At 37.3% G+C, this 24,939-nt stretch overlaps 3 protein-coding genes and 1 pseudogene across 8 annotated transcripts; 1 reads left to right on the top strand and 3 right to left on the bottom strand.

Moving 5' to 3' along the window:
• Positions 1-211: 211 nt before the first annotated feature.
• Positions 212-4,101, top strand: LOC111807824 (transcription factor TCP9 pseudogene; annotated as a pseudogene). Its single transcript, XR_015423185.1, has 2 exons — positions 212-2,774; positions 3,572-4,101. The product of XR_015423185.1 is annotated as a transcription factor TCP9 pseudogene (transcript).
• Positions 2,220-12,937, bottom strand: LOC111807823 (phospholipase D gamma 1). The gene is made up of 11 exons (XM_023693704.2): positions 12,697-12,937; positions 10,118-12,623; positions 9,378-9,494; positions 7,713-7,907; positions 5,419-5,664; positions 5,174-5,242; positions 4,902-5,049; positions 4,335-4,483; positions 3,663-3,839; positions 3,133-3,330; positions 2,220-2,722 (listed from the first exon to the last, which is right to left on the bottom strand). The coding sequence occupies exons 2-11, from the start codon at positions 12,344-12,346 to the stop codon at positions 2,429-2,431; spliced, it is 3,822 nt and encodes a 1,273-aa protein (XP_023549472.2). The 5' UTR covers positions 12,347-12,623; positions 12,697-12,937; the 3' UTR covers positions 2,220-2,428.
• Positions 12,938-14,028: 1,091 nt separating this feature from the next.
• On the bottom strand, positions 14,029-15,603 carry LOC111807498 (gibberellin 20 oxidase 2). Its single transcript, XM_023693242.2, has 4 exons — positions 15,374-15,603; positions 14,966-15,261; positions 14,529-14,850; positions 14,029-14,447 (listed from the first exon to the last, which is right to left on the bottom strand). Exons 1-4 carry the CDS (start codon positions 15,557-15,559, stop codon positions 14,175-14,177), a joined length of 1,077 nt encoding a protein of 358 aa, XP_023549010.2. The 5' UTR covers positions 15,560-15,603; the 3' UTR covers positions 14,029-14,174.
• A 2,588-nt stretch (positions 15,604-18,191) lies between these two features.
• LOC111807827 (polygalacturonate 4-alpha-galacturonosyltransferase) lies at positions 18,192-23,410 on the bottom strand. Of its 5 annotated transcripts, none has more exons than XM_023693708.2 (10): positions 22,978-23,410; positions 22,545-22,579; positions 22,360-22,419; positions 22,086-22,214; positions 21,906-21,969; positions 21,773-21,819; positions 21,161-21,495; positions 20,644-21,001; positions 19,326-19,913; positions 18,192-19,207 (listed from the first exon to the last, which is right to left on the bottom strand). In XM_023693708.2, the coding sequence occupies exons 1-10, from the start codon at positions 23,123-23,125 to the stop codon at positions 18,932-18,934; spliced, it is 2,040 nt and encodes a 679-aa protein (XP_023549476.2). In that variant the 5' UTR covers positions 23,126-23,410; the 3' UTR covers positions 18,192-18,931. The 5 variants fall into 5 exon arrangements, with proteins under 5 accessions (XP_023549476.2, XP_086985485.1, XP_023549477.2 ...); XM_087129359.1 differs by having other exon boundaries at positions 22,360-22,440; positions 22,978-23,393; XM_023693709.2 differs by lacking the exon at positions 22,360-22,419 and having other exon boundaries at positions 22,978-23,381.
• Between the last annotated feature and the right edge of the window lie 1,529 nt (positions 23,411-24,939).

Raw genomic sequence — 24,939 nt, 5'->3', positions numbered from 1 at the left:
AATTTATTCATAAGACTTACAGAGAGGAAGAAATGGGAATGGCAAGTTGGGAGTTATTGGAAGAAGAAAAGGGGGTGGTGGGGGTAGGTCCATCATCCCCAGCTTTGACCCAACACTACTGGGCCCCACCCTTGTTTGTGGGTCCATTTCCTTTCCACCCCTACTACTCTTCCTTCTTCTCCCAATTTCTTCTTTTTCTTTCCTTAAATCCCCTCTCCCCCACTTCTTCCTCTCCTCTCCCCTCTCCCCCACTTCTTCCTCTCCGCCCATGGCCGATATTCACAAACAAGAACTCGACGACCACCACCACCACTCTCCGCCCACCCATCTCTGTATCAATAACTCCGATTCCTCTCCAATGAACCTTCTTCCCCTTGCTCCCAAGCGGGAGCATCCCGACAACGACCACAAAACTCAGGTCGTCAAGTTCACGGCAGAGGTACCTAAAACGGTCTCGTCTATCCCCCCCAAGAGACCCTCCACCAAGGATCGCCACACCAAGGTCGAGGGCCGAGGCCGGAGAATCCGAATTCCGGCTACCTGTGCGGCGCGTATCTTCCAGTTGACTCGTGAACTCGGCCACAAGTCCGACGGCGAAACCATCCGCTGGCTTCTCGAACGGGCCGAGCCGGCGATCATCGCGGCTACTGGGACTGGTACCGTTCCCGCCATCGCCATGTCTGTTAATGGCACTCTCAAAATCCCCACCACCACTTCCTCTTCTAACCAAGATTCCACCGATCAATCCGCCAGTAAGAAGCGGCGTAAGCGCCCCGCTAACAGTGACTATGTTGACGTAAATGACGCCGTTTCCGTTTCCGCCTCCGCCTCCGCCTCGAACGGCGCTGTTCAGGCCGCTACCGTTGCCGGTTCCCCCGCCGTCCAACAGCCTTTTCCACCGGGGTTTGTTCCAGTGTGGGCCATCCCATCGAACGCCATAATTCCCGGGGCGGTTTTCATGGTTCCATCCGTGGATTGCTCTTCCACCCGTCCGCAGTTTTTCTCATTCCCGACCCCGGCAGCGCCGCTCATCAACACAACGGCCCGACCCATTTCCACCGTCCCGTCGAAGCTGCACACGTCTCACATTCAAGCAAACACCACCAATCAAAGCTCGAGCACTTCAAACTCCTCCGCTTCCAAGTCTGAATCCGTCATGGCGCCGATCTCGAGCTCCACCGTCACGAAAAACGGCAAAACTACGAAACAGATGCTCAGAGAATTCTCATTGGAGATATACGATAAGGAAGAGCTTCAATTCATGTCTCGCTCGTCGGAAAGAATGAAGACAGAATAGATGGGAAGTTGTTTTCGATTTAATATCTCTCTCTCTCTCTCTCTCTCTCTCTCTCTCTCTCTCTCACCCTGTGTAATCTATCCGCCATCGACGAACCAGAAAAGAAAGCTCGAGACGAAGAACGAATGGAAGAAGGAAAAAAGTATCGTTTATTTTTTTGGAAGTGCAGCAGAAGGAAGGGGAAGCACGAGGCAGTCACGTGGTAGACGTGAGGATCGAAAAGTAAATGCACGTGTAAGGTGGGGGGGGGGGTGGGGTTTTTCTTTTTATTTTTTGGTGAAGGCGCAAAGGTGTGGGGACCACACCAGCGAGATGGGTCAACACTACGGAAAGAGAGAAATTTTCCTTTTTAATATATTAAAAAAAACAAAAAATAAAAGAGAGTGGGGTCCAGGTCAGTGGTGGAAACGAGTTATGCTGCTCCGTGGACCGTGCAAGCCTGGTGTGGGGACTACTTTTTAGCCTCCTTGTGTCTATGTGATGGAGGTTGGGGAGGGCCCGGGTCCACTTCATGGGCCCAACGGCGGCCTTTTAGGCCTGGAGCATGTGGTGGTCCCCTCTGCCCGGCCTACAACCGGGTTGTGGGTTCTGTGGTCCGAGCCAGGTGCATGGCTGAAGGATAAATGAACACGTGTTACACTGTGGGTTAGCGGGAGACTAAGAGCGTTCCTTCTTGCCACGTCGATCAATCAGATTGGTTTGGTATGAGATGCTTTTCTGGAAAACTTGGGGTTATTTTGGTGAGAGAAAGAAAGAGAGAGTTTGTAAATTCATTGTTTAGCTGAATTCTTGATAATCCATTAATGATTAGTTTCTAGTTATGTATCGACCATAAGAAATGTTTCGTTTCCCTCGAACTAAATTAAAAAAAAAAAAAAAAAAAAAACCGTTTCAATTCCAATAAATGTTGTGTTCTCCAGCCTTCCAAATAACAGATATTATTAACATTAAAAACAAAACCACATGGATGAGGGTTACAAAGGCCACTCCCAAGAAAACGGGAGAAAGAGATGGCCATTCTGTGTATATAAATTCTCCCTTCATTTTCCTTAATAGTTACTAACAAAACTTTCCAGAGCTTGAAACTAGAGGGCTCTCGTTCGTTAGGTCTTGAATACAACCAGAGGTTATTTAGATAGTCAGGTTCTCCTGAATCCCAAGAAATGAACCAACTATTTTTCCTCCTACGTCTGGAAAATTTTCATGTCCAGGAAGGGATTTTACTCTCCCTCTTCTATCAACTTCAACAGGGTACTTCAGAAGGTGTCCTCTCATCTCTGTTACCTCATCTGCAGCAAACTGTTTCCAGTTTAATTCTCCCATTGTTCTAACTCTTCTCACGCATTCCAGGCTCTCCGGTTCATTGAAACACTCTTCCATCGTTCCTGTATGCTCCGCCCACAACGACATCCTATATCCATAGATCTGCAGGGCAAGACATCCAAATCCCACAAACGATTCAGGAATGCAGTTCTATGTATGTAAAATTCTTCGCACTAAATGAACTGATGCATATATAACTACTTCTTCACTTTATTTAGGCTCTACACAGATATGGGGACAAAGAAAAGGAAACTACAAAGTAATGTTTAAATTATAAGCTTAATCTTCCAAATCTTTTAGACTTAAATGCACATTTTCAACTCTAAAGTTGATGTCTACTTAATTCTAATACTTCTTTTAAACCAAGGGGTTGAACTCATGAAAATTTTGTCTTCCTCAGGGCATTTCATGAATTTCAAATTAGACCCTTTATTCCATTTTGTCAAGTCTATTAGGCTTAACTAGCATTATTTGAACAATCCCACATTGGACATCTTAATGTTAAAATTCACCTGCCCACGAGGACGTGAACGCTTCTTTGCCCATGTATAATGAGGTTGATAGGCTCCCATAGCAATCTCAGTGTCTCTAGTTCCTTCCATGGATCTCTGGTTGATGTTAGCAGATCCCAAAATCACATACTCGTCATCAACTATCATGCCTTTGGAGTGAACATATATCATAAACCTTCTGCTTTTCCGACTAAGTGCCTGCAGTCAGTTCAATCGATCATTTGTGATTAAATAAGAATAATAATAATAATAACAGTGACTAACATACAGTGAAAATCTTGATTACTAGCTCTTTTTATGGAAACATAAAATTATGGACTGATAAAGCAAGGTTGTTTCCATCATATCTCTCCCTTATTTTCTGCAAGAACTCTACTTCGTTTTATTATTGTTGTTGTTGATTATGAAAGAATCTCCAGTAATACTCCACAATGTACAGGTATTTGGCAGGGCTTTACATAAAACCCAAATCAAAGTAAGAGAATACATATAACGACTGAAATCAACAACTGACTAAGGATATAAGTTACCTGAGGGGAGTTTTCTGCACTAGGGCTTCCAGAAGATAAAGGATCATTTCCATCCACATCCTCACGATTTCCCAGGCAGAAGAAGTTCAAATAGTCTTGAGGAGAGAATGCCTCCTCAAGACCAACCTCCATCAAGGCCTTGTAAATGACCTCATACATCATTTGCATGGTTTTTTGCTGAGCAGTGCGAGAAAAGTTCAGTTAAATCAGAAGTATACTTGTCATAGATTAGAATAGGTGTTGGTGTTTCAATGTTCATCTTATCATGTTCCCTCATGATCTCGCTTTATTTTATCATTTAACCCAATAATATCTCCAATTCCCACCAAAGAAGAATTTAAGAACTGCAAAGTTCTAAATATTTAGGACTGTTCTGATATTTTAATTGCCATGAATTACTACTGGGGGCAAAAAAAAAAAAAAAAAAACAATACAAAAACTATAAAGTTGCATGTTCAACTTATAGACAATCTCATTTAAGCAAGAATCACAATGCTATGTATATGAAATGCTCAAGTATATTGATTATGAAATTTAAAGAAATAAGGATTGTAGATGAATTAATTAAGATGACTTGAGCAATATTTTTATTTCTAGTTGATTTAGAAATGCAGCAATTAAATTTAATAACGAAAAACATTAGAACTCAGCCTAGGCTACTAATGAATCTACCTGCCAAAATAGTATTCTCTGAGTGGCAGCAGCAGTTGGGACGCCCTCAGGCCACATGGGGATGACAATATATGCAGCAAACCTCTCATTTCCTCTGATTTTATCAGCAATCTTTAGCGCAATTTCCATTGGAATCAAATTGTTGGCACCTATGAAAAATCAGAAACATACAAAATTAGCAATTCACGACTCCAATGTTGTAATGTCATCGTACTACATAACATAGTCCACTCTTTTAGGAAAAACAATAAAGATAGGACTAGATAGCCTGCCGTAGATTTATAGTTTCAAAGTCTAAACATCCTTTCTAAATGGCTGTTGTCACATATTAGCAAATGCAACTTAATTTGTCCTGCTGGTGCTCCCAAATGAAGGCATACTCTTTTCTTTTTCTTTTTTTCTTTTATGGTAACACAAACTGAACCCTTGGTCAACTTTAAAAAACTAATTGTTAGATTATAGGTACTGATTTTTAGGAGTTTTTTTTTTTTTTTTAAAGTACAACCGCATATACCCAATTTGTTAAGCAAACCATATACGGAGGAGGCTTTTTTTAATGTACTTTACCTATATCTTTGTTTGAATTCCAATTGAAGGATGATCCAATGAAATATTGGTTCTCTATATAAATGTAGTGTTGGGCAGCTCGAATGGCTTTCACGTATGCTGTGTGTATACTCATGTCAATCAGCACATTCTTTCCACATACGAGGTTCTGCACGGTAAAATATTAGGGAATAAGCATGTTAGACGACACAAATACAAAATAAATACATGCATATATGTGCAAATTTTATATTTATTTGATTGGAAATATAGCAATCATAACTGTCCTTTACCTTGCTTGGGGCATCTTTTGGGTCCTTCGGGAAATCTTTAACAGAACTTGAATCAATTGAACGAAAAATCTGCAGTATTACTCATCATGAAAAATTCCATAAGGAACATAGAGAATTCATTTAAAAAGGTTCTATTCTCTGTTACATAACTAAACAGGTCTAAATCACAACCAGTTTCAATTGCCGAGGCTTTTACCACCTAAATAAAGGTCCACATATGCATTAAGAAGGGTTTAAAACATTACCTGCACATGCCATGATTCAGGATCATTTTCGTAGTTACAGTACGCTTCAGAAATTCCAATTATGTCATGAATTCTTTCAATACGCAGCAAAGCATCATCATATGATTTCAACTTTTTTATCCCGTGAGGTTTTGAAGCTCTCCTCCATCGCTCCTCAAAATTGGTCAAAACATCATATGCTGCTGGACCTTCAATTTTGCTGTGCAGATCATGCCACGGTTCTCTTGGACAACCAACAGTACTACCCTGTTCAACTAAATAATTTTGTAACTTCATAAAATCAATTCAAATTTTAGTAACCCTAGATGCAATGATATATTGAATTTTTTTGTAACAGCCCAGGCTTGGGCTGTTACATTTTTTCTCCTAAAATTCTCTTTAGAAAGATGTTAAAGGTTCCAGTCTGGTGTTTTGTCTAACTGATTATTGATTTCATACGTTCAATCTCTAGTTATTTTCAACTAGAATAGAATTGATGATTTATCTCTCTTCAATAAAAGCATTTTCACTTGCTGAAATGTAAATGATAACACACCCTTCAATCTATCAGACAAGATATTAGCCACAGTTTTTTAGATACTCGTAAACAAGCTAATAGGTCTAAAGTCTTGCACCTTCTCAACATTTTCTTTCATTAAAGTAAGATAAATAAAAATTTATGCAAGAGTTTTGGGTGACCTTCCCCATTAAAATCTTAGAACACTCCCAAACATCATTTTAAAATGCTTCAAAACTTGTTTAGCAATTTTGTAGAAAAACCATCCTGCCTTGGAGCCTTTAACACCCCCAAAGAGATCAAGACTATCAAAATTTTATTTTCTAAAGAGATCAAGACTATCAAAATTTTATTTTCTTCCAAAGATCTCTCAAGCCATCTACTTTCTTCTCATGATAAATAGGTTGCCATCTTAAGCTATGAGTACCTCATTTCCAGAATAAAAACTTGTCTAGAAAACTCAAAATTCCCCCTTCAATATTTTTGGCTTCCGTTTTTCACACTACTCTTCCCCCAACCTGATATCAGTTCTCTATTTTCATCACAAAGCTCTTTAGTCTACTGGATGCAAGAAACCTGTAAAAAGAAGGCTAAACTTTCCTCCCCGTCTCTTAACCAAACAAGTTTGCATCTTTGTTTAACAATAATTCTTTCCTGATGTTCTTCTATAGAAATAAAATCGACATATTCCTCTCCATCAAATGTTCCCTCCTTATTTCTTCTTTTTCTTCTACTTCCTCCCCCTAAAATTTTCTTATTAAGTCATAGATTTTCAAAACAAGAGTGAAGGACCGCACATAAGGTTCCCTGGTCAGAAATGACTCTCACGAGCTAGATTCTCTGAGCATATCCAACCAAAACCTAGAAAAAAGATATCTATTGATCAAAGATTGAATAGCCATTTCTCCCAAGTTTGGCAACGTGAAATTCCAATTGGACATAACAAAGTCTTCTATAACTTTGTTGTATTCCTTAATACTAGTTCTTCCACCATTTAGATTTTCAAAATAATACCCTGTGACTTCTACAAATATGAACAATGTAAACTCCACTTCTACAAATATTGCGTAGCTTGCCCTGCTGCTATAATATGAACTTCAAAGATTCAGTACTTGAATCTTCTCAAGAGGATATTGCACCCTACATTGCAGCAATTTAAATGGTGCTTTTTTGCAAATCACACTTACGGAAAGCCATGACTATCGGTTGAGTCATTTTTTAACAATGAAATGGTATATACTCTTATACCATACAGTACAAGTTCGTTGAATTGTCTGCCAATATTGTATTTCTTGCCCAATTGAATGAGGCTTCTTTTCTCAAAGAAATGATCAATATCGGTCTTCTTCCATCAAAATAATTGTGGATAAATTGAGGCCTTTGACACAGTTTTATGAATATAATACAAGAGTATGGTCATTTCAGTCCAATGTTTCTCTTTATTTTGAGGGAGTCTTTTATTCTTGATAGTATGTTTTTTTGTTACTCAGTTCATTCAGGCAGGCCACTTTCATTTTATGATCGCCTTTTCATTTGTTCAAGGTCTTCTCCTTACCTTTTTGGTGCTCTCATCTCATGTACTTCAATCTCTATAATGAAAGCCTTGTTTCTTCATTAAATGGGGGAAAAACTAGATGAAGAAACTAGTATGCCCTTAAGAATAAACTTCGGTTAGCAAAAAAGGGGGAATATACTAGGGTTACTCAGATTTTTGAAATAGATCAAACTTCCCTCTTGCATCCTGTTACCGCAGAACCATATTAACTATTAAAAGACAAAGTGGGACATAACAGATTACCGTGTATGTAGGATTGTGGTAATCATCCTTGTGTACTGTTTGAAGTGTCCGAAATATGGGATGTGATGGATTATCATACCGCCCGTCACATAAATCGAGCCCTCCAACAAAAGCTATGATTTTTCTTCTATTATTTCCAGCATCAGCATCCACAATAACTGTTTTCTGATGGTGTGTATAGATAGTTCCAACTTCCTGATTATTGAGAAAGATGAGCAAGAATCACAAAAGGCAATATTTTGTTTTAAAAAAAAAAACGATGCAATTAAACACTCCCAAAAGTTCCCAATATGAGACCTCAAAAAAAGAAAATAAAAGAAAAAGAAAATTCCCAAATATGATAATGAGTTGAAGAATAAATTTGTAATTTATCCAAAGAATGGCTTCCTTTAGTCCCCTGACGTTGCTGCTCCCATATTAAAATAAAGAAGATATAAAGTAACCAACATATTCCTTTTTAAGGAACAAAATATACTAATCGCAAGGATAAATTCTAGCTTTTTTAGGAAAAAAATGAGCTTAATTATCAAAAATTAAATAATAATGGAGATGAAAAACATATGCGGTCTAGTAGTTAGAAGAACGACTTTGATAGCAAGTACAAGTACAACACACGGTCACAAGATAGCTGAAACTAGAGTGCTCAAAGATAAACTGAAATGGTCCAACATGAGCAAAGCTCAATTGACATAAAATATGTACTCTCAACCAAAATTAACGGCTTGACCCCATCCCGCACCCCACGTATTGCAGAACTAAAAAAAAAAAGATCAATTGAAATGCTTTAAAATGCTCAAACGTAAAGCGTCTAATAAGGTAGTATGAGAATAAAATGATGTGAAGATTGTAATGCCTGAGGATGCAAGAGGTCAAAAGTTTGACCCCCATCCCACACCCTTCATATTGCAGAACTGAAAAAAAAAAAAAAAAAAAAAAAAAAGATAAACTGAAATGCTTCAAAATGCTCAAACCTAGAGCGTCTAATAAGGTAGTATGAGAATAAAATGATGTGAAGATTGTAATCCCAGACCATGCAAAAAAAAAATTTGTGAGAATAAATTTAGAAATAGAAAATTATCAACAATTCATTACCAGACATATTATCAGTTTCTAGCACAATAGAAAATCTTGCTTTTGTTATTTAGTTTGGTCATTGAAAGAAAGGATGGATGAAAAGAGATCGTAAATCAGGGAAGTTTAACTGATAACATGGTCTTTCAAATTCTTATTCATTGCCAAGAAAAGGACTTTTCATTTGGCCGCTTCAGCAATCTAGTCATGATTTTGATACAAACTTCTTTACTGTGTAGTAGTGGTTATCTTCGTCATATTGCCATCAATAGGGTATGATTACTTAAGGATATACACTCGGGTTTCTACACCAAATACCCCAAACATTACACCTATCAATATCAAAACACCTTTTTGTATATTCCTAATTTATCGAAATAGAAACAACTGAAAGCTGGAAATGTACAGGTTTAAGTGGCCAATTTTCTAGACATAACCATGTTGAAGAACAACAAAAGTCTGTAAGGAGAAAGAAGTGATTAGTTAAGACAAAATTTTTGGCTATCTATTGTTCATTGAAGTATTCTCATTTCTTACCCAAAAAAGAAAAAGAAAAAGAAAAAGAAAGAAAGAAAGATGGAAAGAAAGACTAACCTTTTGCTTAACCCAGCTATGTCGTTTTCCAGCCATCCGAGGACAAAGTATCACTTGTACAGAGGATTGTTTGAAAAACCGGCGAGTTTCCTCATCATGGGTTTGCATGAAACCATCCTGCAACAATCAACATATGTTATCAGAAGAGTATGATAATAAATCCTTCAAAACCAACGTATATAAAACTGAAAGACCTTGATAACAAATTGCAAACCCTTAGCCCTATGTGATTCTTCTGCTTTCCAATAAAGGTGTGGCTTGTATTACATGCATATTCTAAAAGTTGAGATGAAACGATGGTAGAATATGTCCATCTGGTAAAAGAGAGTTTCTGACAGATCTTTCTTCTTGATTGGTCATCAAGACTTCAAAGATCTACAACTTTTCTCCACCTCATTATTGAAGCCCGTAAACTCATAAATTAGGGAATACAAAACAATTAATAATATTCTTTTTGGAGGTAGGTTCTAGGATACGTGGTATTTTGGCAGAATAAATCTATAGTTTAAAACATAAATTAGTTTACCATAAAAGAAGTTCAAGTTCCAAAAAGATGAAAAAAGAACTTGGAAAAGAAAGAATCAATACTCCAACATTTCAAATCCCAAGTAGGGATGTTTTCACTCAATTACTTAGAGCATTCTCGCCCTGTCCTACACTTAATATAAAGGAATTTTGGAAAAGGCAACTATGATAAGCAGGAAATGTAAAAGAAATAGACAGCAGGGAAAGCAACTTACAGTTTTATACCCCAAAATGCTCCTAGAAGTGGGATCGTCCCAAACAAGAAGCAAAACTCTCACTCCCTCCTGGGACTTTGACCTCAGGAGATCTCCAAGGGTACACTCTGTCCCATAGCCAGTATCTCGAACTAGTTTCACTTTGTGCCACACCGACCACCCAGTTATATAAATTAACCTGCGAGCCTGACGTACAGCATCAAAGATGTCATGCCAACACTTCCCATGTACATAGTACATACCATTATCAAGCATCAAATTTGGAAGGTGTCCATCTGGAACATGGGCATCTTGGTACAGAGTGACAGCTCCACCCTTTCGGAGGGGGAAATATGTATCAGGAACCCCCTGGTAATCAGGGCCAGCTCCCACTCCATGATGATAAGTGCTAAGCCTCTCCATTGGGGTATATTGAATAGAAATAGTTAGAGCAGCTCCAGGCTTACATGGCTTCCCACCAAGTAGGATTGGGAAGGTTCCCTCAACTACAGACCCTGCATATATTTGTTCTGCAGGAATTGTTACAGTTCCTATTAGCTGCGAACCAACAACATCACTGTCTTTAACGACAAAAACTACTTCAGCAGCATAATGTGCAACGGGAACATAGAAATGCTGCCTCCATTCAGGATTTTCATTGTTGCTTATAACAAAAGTCCTCCCAATTACTGCATTTGCTACATAGATCGAAACGTAAGGATCACTAGTGATCTTATGACTCACATGTCCTTCAACTTTGTTGCTCATATTCCCAGGTAATTTTGCAAACATATCCCCCAAGGTCTTGTGAAACATGTCCATATTTGGAAGATTTTTGGCCTCATTAACCCATATTTCTAAGTTTCCATGCAACAGCAAAACCTTCAATGATGCTTTACTGTGCAATGGAACAATCTGCAAGTTCTGACTATGTTGAGACCCACCGAATGAGCTTGAATGGGAAAATGAAGGTTGGTTGGATGAAGCCATTTGATATGAATTCCCCGTATCGAAACTAGAAAATGATGAATTAGGAAAGCCATAAAATCGGTCGCGCCGATCATATCTTATAACTTGAGGTGAATGCGACAATAATGAAACTGAAGGCTGTGCAAGCGCAGAAGGTGATGCAGGAGAAGTAGGTTGATGATCAGACAAATGTACATTACCCAAAAGGTCATCCAGAGGCGGGTATGCATAAGAGACAGGTGATGAGGAATCAGTGCCATTATAGTGGCCAGAGAAGCTATTTGCTCGTGAAGGGGGTGGTGGGTATTGACTTTCTGGGGGAGGGTATGTACCAGGTTCTTCATTCTTGTAATTTGAGGTGAATCGATCATATCTTGAAATTTGAGGTGAATGCGACAATAATGAAACTGAAGGCTGCGCAGGTGCAGGAGGTGATGCAGGAGCAGTTGATTGATGATCAGACAAATGTACATTACACAAAGGGCTATCCAAAGGCGGGTATGCAGAGGAGACAGGCGAAACAGAATCAGGGCTATCATAGTGGCCAGAGAAGCTATTTACTCGTGAAGGGGGTGGTGGGTATTGACTTTCTGAAGGAGGGTATGTACTAGATTCTTCATTCTTGTAATTTGAGGTGAATCGATCATATCTTGAAATTTGAGGTGAATGCGACAATAATGAAACTGAAGGCTGCGCAGGTGCAGGAGGTGATGCAGGAGCAGTTGGTTGATGATCAGACAAATGTACATTACACAAAGGGTCATCCAAAGGCGGGTATGCAGAAGAGCCAGGCGATACCGAATCAGTGCTATCATAGTGGCCAGAGGAGTTATTTACTCGCGAAGGGGGTGGTGGGTATTGAGTTTCTGGGGGAGGGTATGTACTAGATTCTTCATACCGATATGGGGATGTACCAGGTTGGAAACTGTTATGATATTGAATGGATGGCCTGGCACTATCATTAGTATAAGAGGCATCACCGTAAGAATATGGGGAAGGTAGAGGCCCAGAATGTGGAGGTGGATGTTGAAAATACTCTACTTGGCCAGAATGAGATGGGGGTAGGGGATATGCAAATACAGAGGCATGTGAAGGATCATACGGGTAAGGGTACGGAGGACGAGCATATGGATCTGAATTTGGATGCGTATAATGAGGAGGAGGTGGATGTTGAGGAGGAGGTGGATATTGAGGAGGCGGTGGGTATTGAGGAGGAACTGGACGAGGGTATGCATATGGATGGTGGTATGGATATGAAGGGGAAGAACCGTAATTGTCCATAACGGAGAGCTACAAGTTCGAGAAGAATACAGAGAAGTCTCAATTACGGTTGGTTCGGGAAGAACAATATCATAACTAAATTAATAAGATCGACAGTATGTAGCCAAATCAAACACAAAAAGATTCTTCCAGTTGAATGGAACCCAGAAAAAGAAATGAAAATTACAGAATAGACGAATTGGGTTACGATCTTAATCGCGGAATCAAAACTGACAAAAGGACAGGGAGAAAGAAAACGTTCACCGCAAATTCGATCCTGAAATCGCCAAGCGACAACCTGAAAGGAAAAGAAAAACAATCTGAAAAGAGAACGTTCCTCAAAGAAAAACGGCGCGCAGTGGAAAAATTACCTGTTCAAGAGATTGATTCGGTAGGAGAAATGGACTGAATCAGCTTCGTTGAAACTTGGAAACAGGAGGAAGAAAAATTGAGGAAGAATTATTTGGATCTGGGATTCCAAATAATACCATCAATTAATTTTTCCCTTCATTTTCCTCCATCTGATTCTAAAGCGCGCGCGCGAGAAATATAGTTACCAGTGAAACCAAGTGAGAAATGATTTAGGTTAAAATGATTGATTTCAATTGTATTCCAACCTTCAAAACTTTCGTTTTAAGTTTTCAACTTAGAAAGTTTGTTCCAAAACCAACCTATGACGCTTCTCTCTTAAATTTCTACAGAATTTTTTTTGGAAAAAGATTGAGGATGTGAAATTAAAAATAGTTAAAACATTTTATTAGTCACACCTAGCTTAAAGAAGTGATTTTGTATTTTAACTATAATGCATCATCTATTCCTAGTTCATTGCGCCTAGCTTCGTCAAGCGGCATGAATCACTATATTTGGTCACATCGCAATTGAGCTGTGCTGCAGGATTTCTTCGAGTTTCATCTTCATGGTTGCATCTTACGTTGTTGTTCTACCACTTATCTTCTCTGACTTCAGTCATCTTATTAGGTCTTTATTTAATGTGTTTTATTTATTAATTTTTTTTTTTTTTTTTAAGAAAAGAGAACTTTTTTGTGATGTCCCTAGTATAGAGGCCAAAAGGAAAGAACAACGGACATTATTTTGGAAATAAAATAAAATTTAAGCGTTATATTTTTAAAAAATGAAGGGACTATTCACATATCTATATAAAAAGGGGAACTTTGTAGAGACCGTTGGGGGAAGTGAGGCTTTTTGTTGTTTATTATGTTTTAAATTGCAAACTTATCCTTTTGACACAAAATACAAAAATACATTCGAATGTTTCGAAAATATTTTAAGGGCTCCAAGTTAGGATGTGCCATATTTTAAGTGCACATCTTTTACTCTACATCTTCCTCTTGGTCCACATTTATTGAATCCTTAATGTTGGTTTTTTTTTTTTTTTTTTTTAAGAGAAAAAACTTAATTTAGATTTTTAAAAAGAAAAAAAAAACATCCCTGATCAAAATCAAATCAGCTCACATGATCTATTTGATGAGAAATGGATAATTAAATTGGTAGTGAGACATCAATGATTGAGATATAAGCTCAAACGAGCTAATAAACAATAATTGAGTATATGGTATCTATGGTAACAATGTGTTATATAAGATGAATGATTGAGATATTCAACCAATGAGATGAGTGATGTGATATAGATGATTGGTGTAAGCTGGTATGAAGTCAATAATGGTTGAGATATGCGGGAAGAAAGCAAATGAAATTGATGCATGAGAAATTAATAGCGAGAATGATAAAGGAGAAATTTGGTTGGAGTGGAAAGAATGAAACATGGTTTGTTGATAGAGATAATTACAAGCCCATCATCTCATACTTCACTAATTACTTATTATTGTCATTAATCGGTGGAGAGTGTTGTTTGGAAGAGCCAATTGGAGAAGGCCTGTAGGGTTTTATCATCGGCTCTGTAATGCTTCTGAGAAAATTGAAGCAGAGTTGGCCATCTGAAATCCGGGAAAAGTCTTGGGTTTTTCTGGTCAACCAAACAGCTGGGTGGACTCACCACTTTGTCTTCATTTGGACACAGAAAAAAGGCCAAAGATTTCCTCACGCTTTCTTCATTCACCACTGCTCTGTGCAAGCAACTCTTGTACATTCCATTGGATAGCGCCTGATAAATTATCATATCATACACATTTTATTAAACTTAGAACCTTACAAATTGAAGTGTGTGGGAATGGGTTGTACTTACCGTGAAAGTGTCGCCAATGTTGACGACGAAAGCTTGGGGATTCGGGGGAATGGAGTGCCATTGTTGGTCGACCAAAACTTGGAGGCCATGGACATGATCTTGATGAAGGATGGTCAAGGAAGTTGGGTCGCAGTGAGGCCCAGTTCCAAGAGTTTGATCTGGGGTTTGGCATGGTGGGTAGTAGTTTAATCTCATAATCGACTCGTTTTCCTCAAAGAAGTTTCTGAAATACTCTCTTCCAACGCCTAAACTCATCCCCAAAAGCTCCATTATTGTCAGTGATACCTTGCTCATGGCGTCGCAGTATTGTTGGTACAACTTCCTGGGGGAATGAACAATAATGAACAATAATGAACAATAATGAACAATAATAAACAATAATGCATCATATGATGTTGTTGTGTTGTGTTGTGTTGTGTTGTGTTAATAATTGTTACCCGCTACTTCTCAATTCTTCTCCCAAAGCACTAGCAAAGTAGTCTTCAACAAGAGTGGAGGAATGAGCGTGAGCAGAGTATCTGAAGGACAGAGTTTCCTTCCATGGAAGCTTACACGAGAATCTCCCTATGAAACTGTTGGCATACCCACACAGCTCGCCCACCTTCCGCCCCGCTCGCTGCTTCTCCTCAAGCTTCATCCCAAAGAACAAGTCCATGAATTCGTGCGCCTTCGATATCAGCTCCGCATCCACGCCGTGGTTAACCACGACAAAGAAACCATGCTTCCGACAAATCTGTTAACAACAATGTACATTAATAGTAAGATATTGTCCACTTTTGGACTCACTCCCAACAATTTTCAACATATTGTAACATTTTTTTAAGTTTAGTGATAGTTTAAGAAACCTGGTTGAGGAGACGACATGTGTCAGAGAGAGCAACTGGGTCGTTGGAGATTGAGCTCTTCAAGTCGATAGGAGGCACGTGAAGCTCGGGCGAGTCGAGGGTTGGCCTCTCATGGTCAGGCCAGATGAACTGAGACGGGATTTTGGAGAGAGAAGGATCATCGGATAGAGAAGAGAAAGTTGGCATGTTGGTTGGTTGGCTTTGGTTTATGCTATTTTGGAGAAGAAGAAGAGTGGAGAATTTAGTATTAATAGAGAAAAAAGGGAAAAGCCAACGAGGGTTTAGGCATTGGAGAAGTCGAGAAGTGGAATGGAATCTCTCATTGTTGAACAAACTGTTGCGTCATTTCTATATTTCATGTCGTGTTTGTTGGTTGCATGTAATTAATAAACCATACTGTACGAGCTAGTCTTATAGTTTGTCGCCTATTTCTTCCATTATTCTTATTCTATACGCATCATTTTCTTTATATAATTTCATGTTAAAACAAAAACAAAAACATATATCTATATATAATTTTCATTTTCAATTGTTTGTTTGTGACTCCTGATGTAGCCCTCTAGATTTAAACCTTTACGAAATCATCAATCAATCTATGAATTTATGAATTTATTAACCATGGTTATGATTCTGCCAACTTGTTGCATTTTCTTCACCGTTTCATCTCAATATTCATTGTATTTTTTAAATTAATATTCATTGTATTTTCTAAATTAATATTCATTCTATTTTCTAAATATGGAATAAATGTGTTCATCTCAATTCACAAACTCACATTATCATATCTTTCAAATCTCTCCTCTCAAGATATTACTAAAACCCAACTAGGAATTTTTAGTTTTTATTAAAAAAAAACAAAAAAAGTGACATTTCCAACCATTCAATTGAACAGAAAAAGTTTTTATCAGAAAAGGAAAATAAAATTAATAAACCATTTACAATTTAAGAAATCAGGCATGGAACACACCCATTAGACTAGACTAGAGGGTTAATATAAAGAAGAAACAGAAAAAAAAAAAAAAAAAAAAAAGTAGCTTTTTGGTGAATAAGGGTTTTTTTTTTTCTTTATTTATTTATTTATTTATTTATTTAAAATTTATTTATTTATGCCAATTAATGCCCCACCCAATCAGCTAAGATTCTAATTTGAGATTTAGAGATAGGGATTTGATGTTATTTAAATTACACTATTAATATATTTTTTCCCCCACTTTTACTTTTTCTTTTTCTTTTTTCTAGAGACACCTGGAATAAAAGATCTGAATTAAAAAGAAACTCGTAAAAAGAGAGTTTTATTTTGGCTCTTACACTTTTCAAAGGTCCATTTTTCAGTTATTGAACTTTAAAAAAGAATCAATTTTGTCCTTTTTTTTTTTTTTGTGGACAAATTGATATTGTGACACGAAGAATATATATTAATTAAGGTAGCAACAACAATATGTAAATATACATGCTAAAGGTTCAAAGACTATAATAGAAAAACTTATATGATTTGACTAAAAAACGTAGAGTGATTTTGATATGAATTAAACATGGTTGGTTTTGATCTTCTCTTTCTAACATTTGGAGAGAAAATCATAACTAAAATGTTTATCTAATAAAGTGGAACTATCAATGCTCACTAGTTGTCAAGGAATTACAACATAAGATTAGAGAGTTCCATCCCACATGCAGTGGTGGAGAATTTCGGAATCCCAATTCACCCATGAAAAGCCAAAAAGCTACCTCCTAACTTGGCTTCTTTTGGGACACCCATCCCATCTTGTATGAGGTTGAACCTAAAAAACCTCTCTTCACTTCTCTCCATTCCTTACTCTTTGTTGCAAGAATCACTACTCTCATCCACCTTGTTCAAAATTAATTGGAGCAACAAGCACCAAAGCACCAAAGCACCAAAGCACCAAACCACCACTTTTGCTTATCAATATCATGCCAAATCATTGTTGACTTTCCCTGGATTTCTCAACATATTACAAACTTAACTTTTTTTTTCTAAATAAAGAAAAGCAAAGCGGATCAAAGTTCTCGATGAGCATAGAACTTATACCATTTCTCACCTGGTTACGTAAATTTTCGTCAGCCGACTCGATAAACTCCACAAATTTCACATCTCAACTGGCCAAGTAAAATCTGATACATCAACCAAATGGGGTATGTAAAATCAGTTCGGAAGAATATATCACACGAATTCTCTGCTTAATAACTAATGAGACCATGCTTAAGATGTGACTAAAAGTTAAGATTTGTCTATCAACTAATTGCATATAAACAAAGCAATATTACATAAAAGGGGGGTTCCTTTGGAAATTAAATATGGAAAAGGTAGAGCAACTACGTAGAAAGTAGAGGCTTTAAGAACCCATTAATCAGTGGATTCTGGCACCTCCGAACAATAACAAAACTGAATGGAGTTGATTAGTCATGTCTTAAGATAAGATAATGAAGGGCTAATCACCTCATAAGTGGCGTGACGAGGTCAATTCAGGGTACCTTTCACAACAAATCTACATCTTCCATTGCATTTTGTTGCTAACATGACTTGACTGATACCTTTAATGAAAAGCATATCGACTTAAAAGCAGAAATAAATCTGTCATTCAACGGGGATTTACAGACTAAACAAATGAGAAAGATTACGATAAGCACAATCCAAAATCAACGACCAGTCCTCCACCTGTGAAGCCAACAGAATCTCGACAGACTTAAAGTTAATCAAACCAGACTTTTCCAGATGAACCAGAAGAAAATGAATCTTTACAATAAACATAGAGAGAAATAGCATTCAAATCTACAACTGAAGAAACTAATGCAACCACAATCAGTCAAATGTAACCATTCATTAATCTGTAAGAACTTTTAGTTTTCTTCCCTTGACTGGGGGAATCTTCTCTACAATTCTCAACTTGTATTGCAGATAACCTAAGTCTCTGTTCACATTACTGTAGTTCTACTCCAAGATTAACTGCCACACTAGAGGTTAATTAATAACCTCCATGAATGAAACAAACATTAGAAGACAGAACATGGGGAGAGCAAATTGATTCAAGAAAATTGATGTAAGCTATTGTTTGTAGTAGTACAAAAGTTGAGGATTTTAAGTTAACTGAAGAAACTAATGGAATTTGAGCAATATCGCTCTGTCGGTGCCAAAGCATCTAGTCATCCACTTGGCCCAAGAAAAGGTTATAGCGCATCAACTTCTGAATCTTTAACTTGCACCATGGATATTAAGAAGCAGATCGTCTGTTGTCCAAAATTACAGCCAATTGGCATAGACTTCCTAATCCAATTCAAACTTGGCTAACAGCAAAATATAATTAATGGATTTACATGTTAACAAGGGAATGAGTATCATATCTTGTATGGGAATGAATGGAATGAATTATAAAGGGAGAAAGAGGGAAGCGAGGCATAGCAAAACATGTTAAGGAGATCCCCCTGCCCCCCAATCTAATGTGGGAACCAACCAGTGTGTTTCAACTAGATATAGCAGCATAACTCTCAAGTAGGAGAAATTGAGATCCCTGTTTGCTATCTAAGAGTGGTTTAAAACCAGACTCATTCATTTAACTTACATTGGCGAAGGTAAGGATGATTGTACTTGATATACTTGCTCCAATAACCACGATACTTTGTCATAGCCAATTCCAGCCAAGGCTTCATGTTTCCGTTGTAGTGTACAACTGCAGCATTCTCTATCTCAGACCGGTCGATGCTTGGATTGTAACCCAAACCAAGCACATGCCACGACTTATCAAGTGGATGTGTCAGTCCATAAAAAGTAATCAAACCCGGAGGAAGTGTTCCTAGCTTCCAGAGTAACCTTTCTTCATTCTGGCACCATAAGCAAGGGAACATTAACAACTGAATCAGTTTGATGAGGAAATATACCTGAAGTAAGATTTGATCAAACATTGACAGAAAAACTCAATAGATGGATATTGAAACTGACCAAGTTCTGCCACTTATGATATATGCCAGTAATGTCTCGTTTTTTCCATTCCTTCAAGTCAAACATATTCATCCCGTAGGCCCATCCACATGCATTGGGATCAAATTTTCTTGCAATATGAGGATTGGAGAAGTTAAGATATTTGTCAAAACGGTGAAAGCTCTCACCACAGGTTTCAACTGCACCATTAACTTTGCCATGAAGATCCACATCCCATAATCCAGTCAAATCTTTCTGAACAACAATGTCATCATCCAAAAACAGAATCTTTTCCAACTTGGGATATACCTGAGGAAGATAGAACCTCAGATGATTAAGCATAGAAAGATACTTTGGATTTCTGTACTTAAGATTCGATGCACCAGATGAAAGAGTGGTTGGATGTTCAGCCTTGAAATAGTATTCTCTCATTGCAGCAGATTCAAGTTGACGTAATACTGGACAGTAAGACGAATTTAGCCACCTGAATTCATCAACATTTTCAACATGGATTGTGGCTTTTCCAGGAGGATTTGACAGGAACCACATGTTCATGGCACCAAAATTAAGCTTATCTGTAACAAGATGAAATACATGTTTTGAAGGATCCTGCAATAAATGCAATAGAACATAATTTGGTCAGGAACAACAGAAAGGAGAAGAAAAAAAATACTTGCAAATACATGATTTGGTAGTATTACTTCACTCTTCACATCCAAGGAACGCAAAAAGGTAAAATCATCATATGGGTTGCAGTAACCTAAGAAGCACAGATACGAACACGAGACATGGATATGTTGACACATAATTTTTTTTTTTTAAATCTAGGACACGGACACAACAAGAACACGTTTATTAAAATTTACATTTATTAAAATATATATCATTTTTATACAAGAAAGGAAATCCAAAGTCAATGAGTTCATGCATTTTATGCTCAAAAATTAGTTTAATGGATTTCACCTTAAAATTTATTATTTGTCATATATGTGTCTATTTAGTATATTTAACAAGTGTTCGCAAACTATTGTCTAACACATCTATTACAATAATAAGTGTCCAATACGTGTCCATCAAGTGTCATGAACATGCAAGCTAAACTAAAATGGTTTTGCTTCTTAGGCAGTAACAAAAACATTGAAATGAATGGAATAGATTTTTTTTTTTTGTAATCAAAGTTTTTCCTTTTTTTGAAAAATACAAGGACTAGAAATTCTCTTAAAAAAACTTGTGTGCTTGTATGGAATTTAGAACGTAATTCAAAAACTATGCTTATCAATACACATTCTTCTGAAATTAAACTCACAAAAAGCGTCATGTGCTAGAGCAGTCAAAATACCTTAGCATTCACAATGGTTGAGTTGACAACAACTGAAGCAGCCAAGACATTGTCTGAAAAGAGGGCATAATGATAAAAATTTGGATTTTCTAAATTTTCACTTCTAGGAAAATTTCTTTTCTCTGGAGGAAGAAGGTGGAAGTCTATAGTTAGACGCAAGGATAAGCAGTGAATTCCATTAGGTATGGTCTTGGCAGCCAACTGACTGAGGAATGTGCTTTGCTTTTTCAAGCCTCTGACTTCTTCATCAGCTGATTGGAGCATTGCCCTTAGCTTTCCTGTTACCAACTTGCAGTCATATAATTGCTCTTTTGCTTTTGACAAAATTTGGCCCATAGATTTTATTTTATCAGGGGAACTGCAAACAAAATATACATACAACAGATGATACTTCCAAAACCACAAGTACAAAACAGTAAGAGATGCAGATGACTGTAAAGAAATTTCTTTGAGTTACAATTCTCTCAAAAATAAATAAATAATAATAATAATAAAGAGAGAGAAAAGAATATGCTACCTCCGATGCAGACCAGCATCAGTACTTGCCTCTCCTAAGGCACATTGGCTCTCTTTCAAACGCGTCTGGAGTTCATGATACAAGTCAAGCTTGTTCTTCATCTTTGCTATACCTAGGTATGCCCTTGCCATGATCATTTGGTCCCGCATCAAGCGTACAGTTGAATCGGAGTTATCATTCTCATATTCTTTCCTCCATATACTGTATTTACCCAGAACTGAGGTATCAACTGATTTTGAGCGCTCAATAGCAGCATTCTCAAGTTTTATCAGAATGTTGTCGTCCTGTTGAAGCAACTGAGCAGCATGCTTTTCACGTTTTTTTTCTCGAAGTTGCTGCACAAGTAGCTAAACTTCAGTATAAATCCGAAGGTACATGCAAAAGCAATATATATAATTGACAGAAATACAATATATTTTTCTTACGAAGTACGATAATATAGAATGACACATCAAAGATCACCAAAAATTAAGATGACAAAGTCTCTTCTCCTTATTGACTAATGTAAGCCTAATGCTAGTTTTCAAACTGAATAATCATAGAAATTTTGAAACACAAATAATTTAGGATTGATAGTATTTGAAACACAAATAATTTAGGATTGATAGTTACCCTCCTCGTCTGTTTTGCAGTACTATCTGTAAATTGGGAACTGTCATCTGCACAAGATAACTAAATCAATAAAAAGACAAACAAACAAACGACGTACAACTTGGTACATCACACAAATATTTCTAATACCCACCCATAAGTTTGACTTCTTCACTGTTGGGTTTTTCTTTCACAAGATCAATAACAGTTTGGTTTCTCTACAAACCGATCAACAAAACAGAGACACATGAGAATGATCAGGAAAGGAAAATGTAAAACAAGAAGAAGGCACCAGGTCATAGATATATCAGAGGCTAGGAAAGGCCAAACCAACCTCAGAAATGTCATCAACCGTAGTCTCTTGTCCATCTATTTTCCAAGAAACTGACAAACTATTTTTTCGAAAATGGTCAAGACTATAGGGACCCAAATCATTTGTGCTAGCAGCAATCATATCAATGACCTGAAATATAGAATCAATAATATTTTCCTGTGAGAGTGGGAGAGTGGGACAGAAAGTGAAACTACATTTTTTTTTAAACACCAAATAATAAACCTATTTGATGGCAATGATCAGACGTATTTAATCTAAATCAGCAAGCACTTGCCGCTTTAGGAAAAAGAGAATTGAACTGTTGCAATGGTGTTCTTTCTCTCAATCCAACATCCTGCATTCTCAAATGGTATGTCTTAGGACAACCAGAAGAGCATCATGAACCACACGGTCCAAGACCCTCTACGAATCGTATTAAAAAAAAAGAAAAAAAAAAAAAGCAACCATATTGGTACTAACCTGCTGAACAGAACCACTCGAAATAATTTCAAGATCTGCAAAAATATAAACCATCAAACTTCCGCTAACCGTTGTAACGTCAACAATGGCTGACAAACTCTAACTTCCACATTTTGTTTTTCAACTATGCTAAAATTTCCCCAGTGCAATTAGAAACATCCAGTCCACCGATAAACATTTATCATGACCAGTCTAGTTTTTTCAGTTCAATAACCGGTAAATAAATTCGTAAGGTGAAAACTGTAAAAAAAAAAAAAAAAAAATATCCATCAAGTTCCAAAACATAGACAGCTTTATTGAGAAGAAAATTGTCGGCGGCATCAATAGTACTATGACTTTTAAATCTTTCGATTAAATAAGATCTGAAAAACACCTACATTGCAAATTTGCAAGAACAACAAACAAATTTAGAAAGAAAAACAACGAAACTAACCTGCACTACGGAGACCTCGGCTGAAGAAGAAGACCGCAGGAGATAGAAACAAGAAGAAAATAATAAGTAGAACAGTAAGTCGAGATCCACCACCAGCTCTAGCCCTCTGGGCAGCAGTAACGGATAACAATCCCTTCTTCGGTGCCATAGGCGTTCGGTATGCCTTCAAATCCCCGAAAGCACCCCGTGATACACGATCCAGCCAGAAAGTAATCAACAGACCGGAGTCACAACCCGAAATTACAAAGAGATCTTGACAAATTACACACGATTATCACAAACATCCTCAGAGTGCTCGTCAAAATTCACCAGAACACGACACTGAAAGAGAGTGAGATCTAAGGGGAAAAAATCTCCAATCAAATGCAAGAGGAGATCAGCAAAACCGAGAATAATCTTGAATCAGAAGACTCAAAACTTGCGCAGAGAGATCTAAGTTTCAAGATTCGGCTAGATTGAGCTCGTCGCTTCTCCCTGTTCTCTCTGTGTTTATTATTAGTTTTAATTCATTTTTCTTACATTTTCCCCTTCATTTTCATTTTCATGAAAGATCGTTTGCTGGTAGTTGCAGATAAACCGACGTCGTTTTCAGTCGTGTTCAGTCGCGAAAAAAAAAAAACTATCGTAATTAAATTTGTATCGGATGAGTATTTAATCTACCAATGTCAAATGAGTTCTAAATTTTCTTTTTATCTGATCGAGTTAACGACACTGTCTCAAAGGAAAAAAAAGTTCCATTGTTAACATCTATGTGTAAGACTCGGAAGCGAAAGTGCATAAGTTTCGTATTTTAACCCACATATGTGTAAGACTCATCAAACTTGAGCGTTCTTTACAGATTCGTTAAAAGAGATTGAAAGAAACTTGGGTTATTCACATAATGATTTAAGTGCCTCCATGAAGGTTTTCACGACAGGGTTGAGGTTGTGAGGTTTTATCGACAAGAGTAAATGTTTTTTTTTCTCCAATATTTAAAGCTTAGGACAATCTTTAGTGTTTATGGAATAATACTAAAATGAGAAAACAACTTTTAAGATCGAGTTAACGACCCTGTCTAAAAGGGGAAAAAAGTTCCTATGTTAACACCTATGGAATTTGACTGCAAAATGGTCCAGAAGCGAAAGTGCATAAGTTTCCTATTTTAACCAAACATATGTGTCAGATTCATCAAACTTGAGCGTTCCTTACAGATTCGTTGAAAAATATCGAAAGAAACTTAGGTTATTCACATAATGATTTAAGTGCCTCCTTGAGGGTCTTCTCGACGGGGTTGAGGTTGTGAGGTCTTATCGACACGAGTTAATGTTTTTTTTTCTCTCCAATATTTTAAGCTTAGGACAAACTTTAGTTGATATGGTATGATACTAAAATAAGAAAACAACTTTTCAGATCGAGTTAACGACCCCGTCTGAAAGGGTAAAAAAGTTCCTATGTAATAACCTATGGAATTTGACAACAAAATTGCCCGGAAGAGAAAGTGCATAAGTTTCGTATATTAACCCAACACATGTGTAAGACTCATCAAACTTGAGTGTTTCTTACCAATTCGTTGAAAAAGATCGAAAGAAACTTAGGTTATTCACATAATAATTTAAGTGCTGCGGAAGATGCCTATTCATTGATTTTTTATTAATGGAGTAGTCTCTTACTGATTCCAAGTACGGCCTCTACTAACACTAACTAGATCGATCAGCAGTCGGGACCAGTTGCTTCCCTTCCAGTCGTTTCCTCAGATTCTGGAATTCGAGAATCTAGGACATACTCATCCTGGAGCTTCCGCCTTTGAATAAAGGGAAAGCCTCAACTACTTCTCCTCCAAATGAAAGACTTATTCTCTTGCCTCCATGAGGGTCTTTTCGACAGGGTTAAGGTTGTGAGGTCTTATCGACACGAGTAAAGGCTTTTTTTCTTCCGTATTTTAAGCTTAGAACAATCTTTAGTGGATATGGTATGATACTAAAA

The sequence above is a fragment of the Cucurbita pepo genome, chromosome 12 (assembly GCF_057944985.1).
Source record: "Cucurbita pepo subsp. pepo isolate OVF chromosome 12, ASM5794498v1, whole genome shotgun sequence".
NCBI classification, from domain to species: Eukaryota; Viridiplantae; Streptophyta; class Magnoliopsida; order Cucurbitales; family Cucurbitaceae; genus Cucurbita; species Cucurbita pepo.
The sequence above is the reverse complement of the archived record's forward strand: the minus strand, read 5'-3'. Positions and strand labels throughout refer to the sequence as shown.

Coding starts and splice junctions, on each gene's coding strand:
- LOC111807823 (XM_023693704.2), bottom strand. CDS start 12,346: ATGGACAATTACGGTTCTTCCCCTTCATATCCATACCACCATCCATAT. Junction 9,495..10,117: donor GCATTTTGGGGTATAAAACT/GTAAGTTGCTTT, acceptor TGATTGTTGCAG/GATGGTTTCATGCAAACCCA. Junction 3,331..3,662: donor GTGCAGAAAACTCCCCTCAG/GTAACTTATATC, acceptor AACTGACTGCAG/GCACTTAGTCGGAAAAGCAG.
- LOC111807498 (XM_023693242.2), bottom strand. CDS start 15,559: ATGCCAACTTTCTCTTCTCTATCCGATGATCCTTCTCTCTCCAAAATC. Junction 15,262..15,373: donor CATGTCGTCTCCTCAACCAG/GTTTCTTAAACT, acceptor TGTTGTTAACAG/ATTTGTCGGAAGCATGGTTT. Junction 14,851..14,965: donor GAAGAATTGAGAAGTAGCGG/GTAACAATTATT, acceptor TCATTCCCCCAG/GAAGTTGTACCAACAATACT.
- LOC111807827 (XM_087129359.1), bottom strand. CDS start 23,125: ATGGCACCGAAGAAGGGATTGTTATCCGTTACTGCTGCCCAGAGGGCT. Junction 21,496..21,772: donor CTGCAAAACAGACGAGGAGG/GTAACTATCAAT, acceptor CTACTTGTGCAG/CAACTTCGAGAAAAAAAACG. Junction 21,002..21,160: donor GATGCTGGTCTGCATCGGAG/GTAGCATATTCT, acceptor TTTTGTTTGCAG/TTCCCCTGATAAAATAAAAT.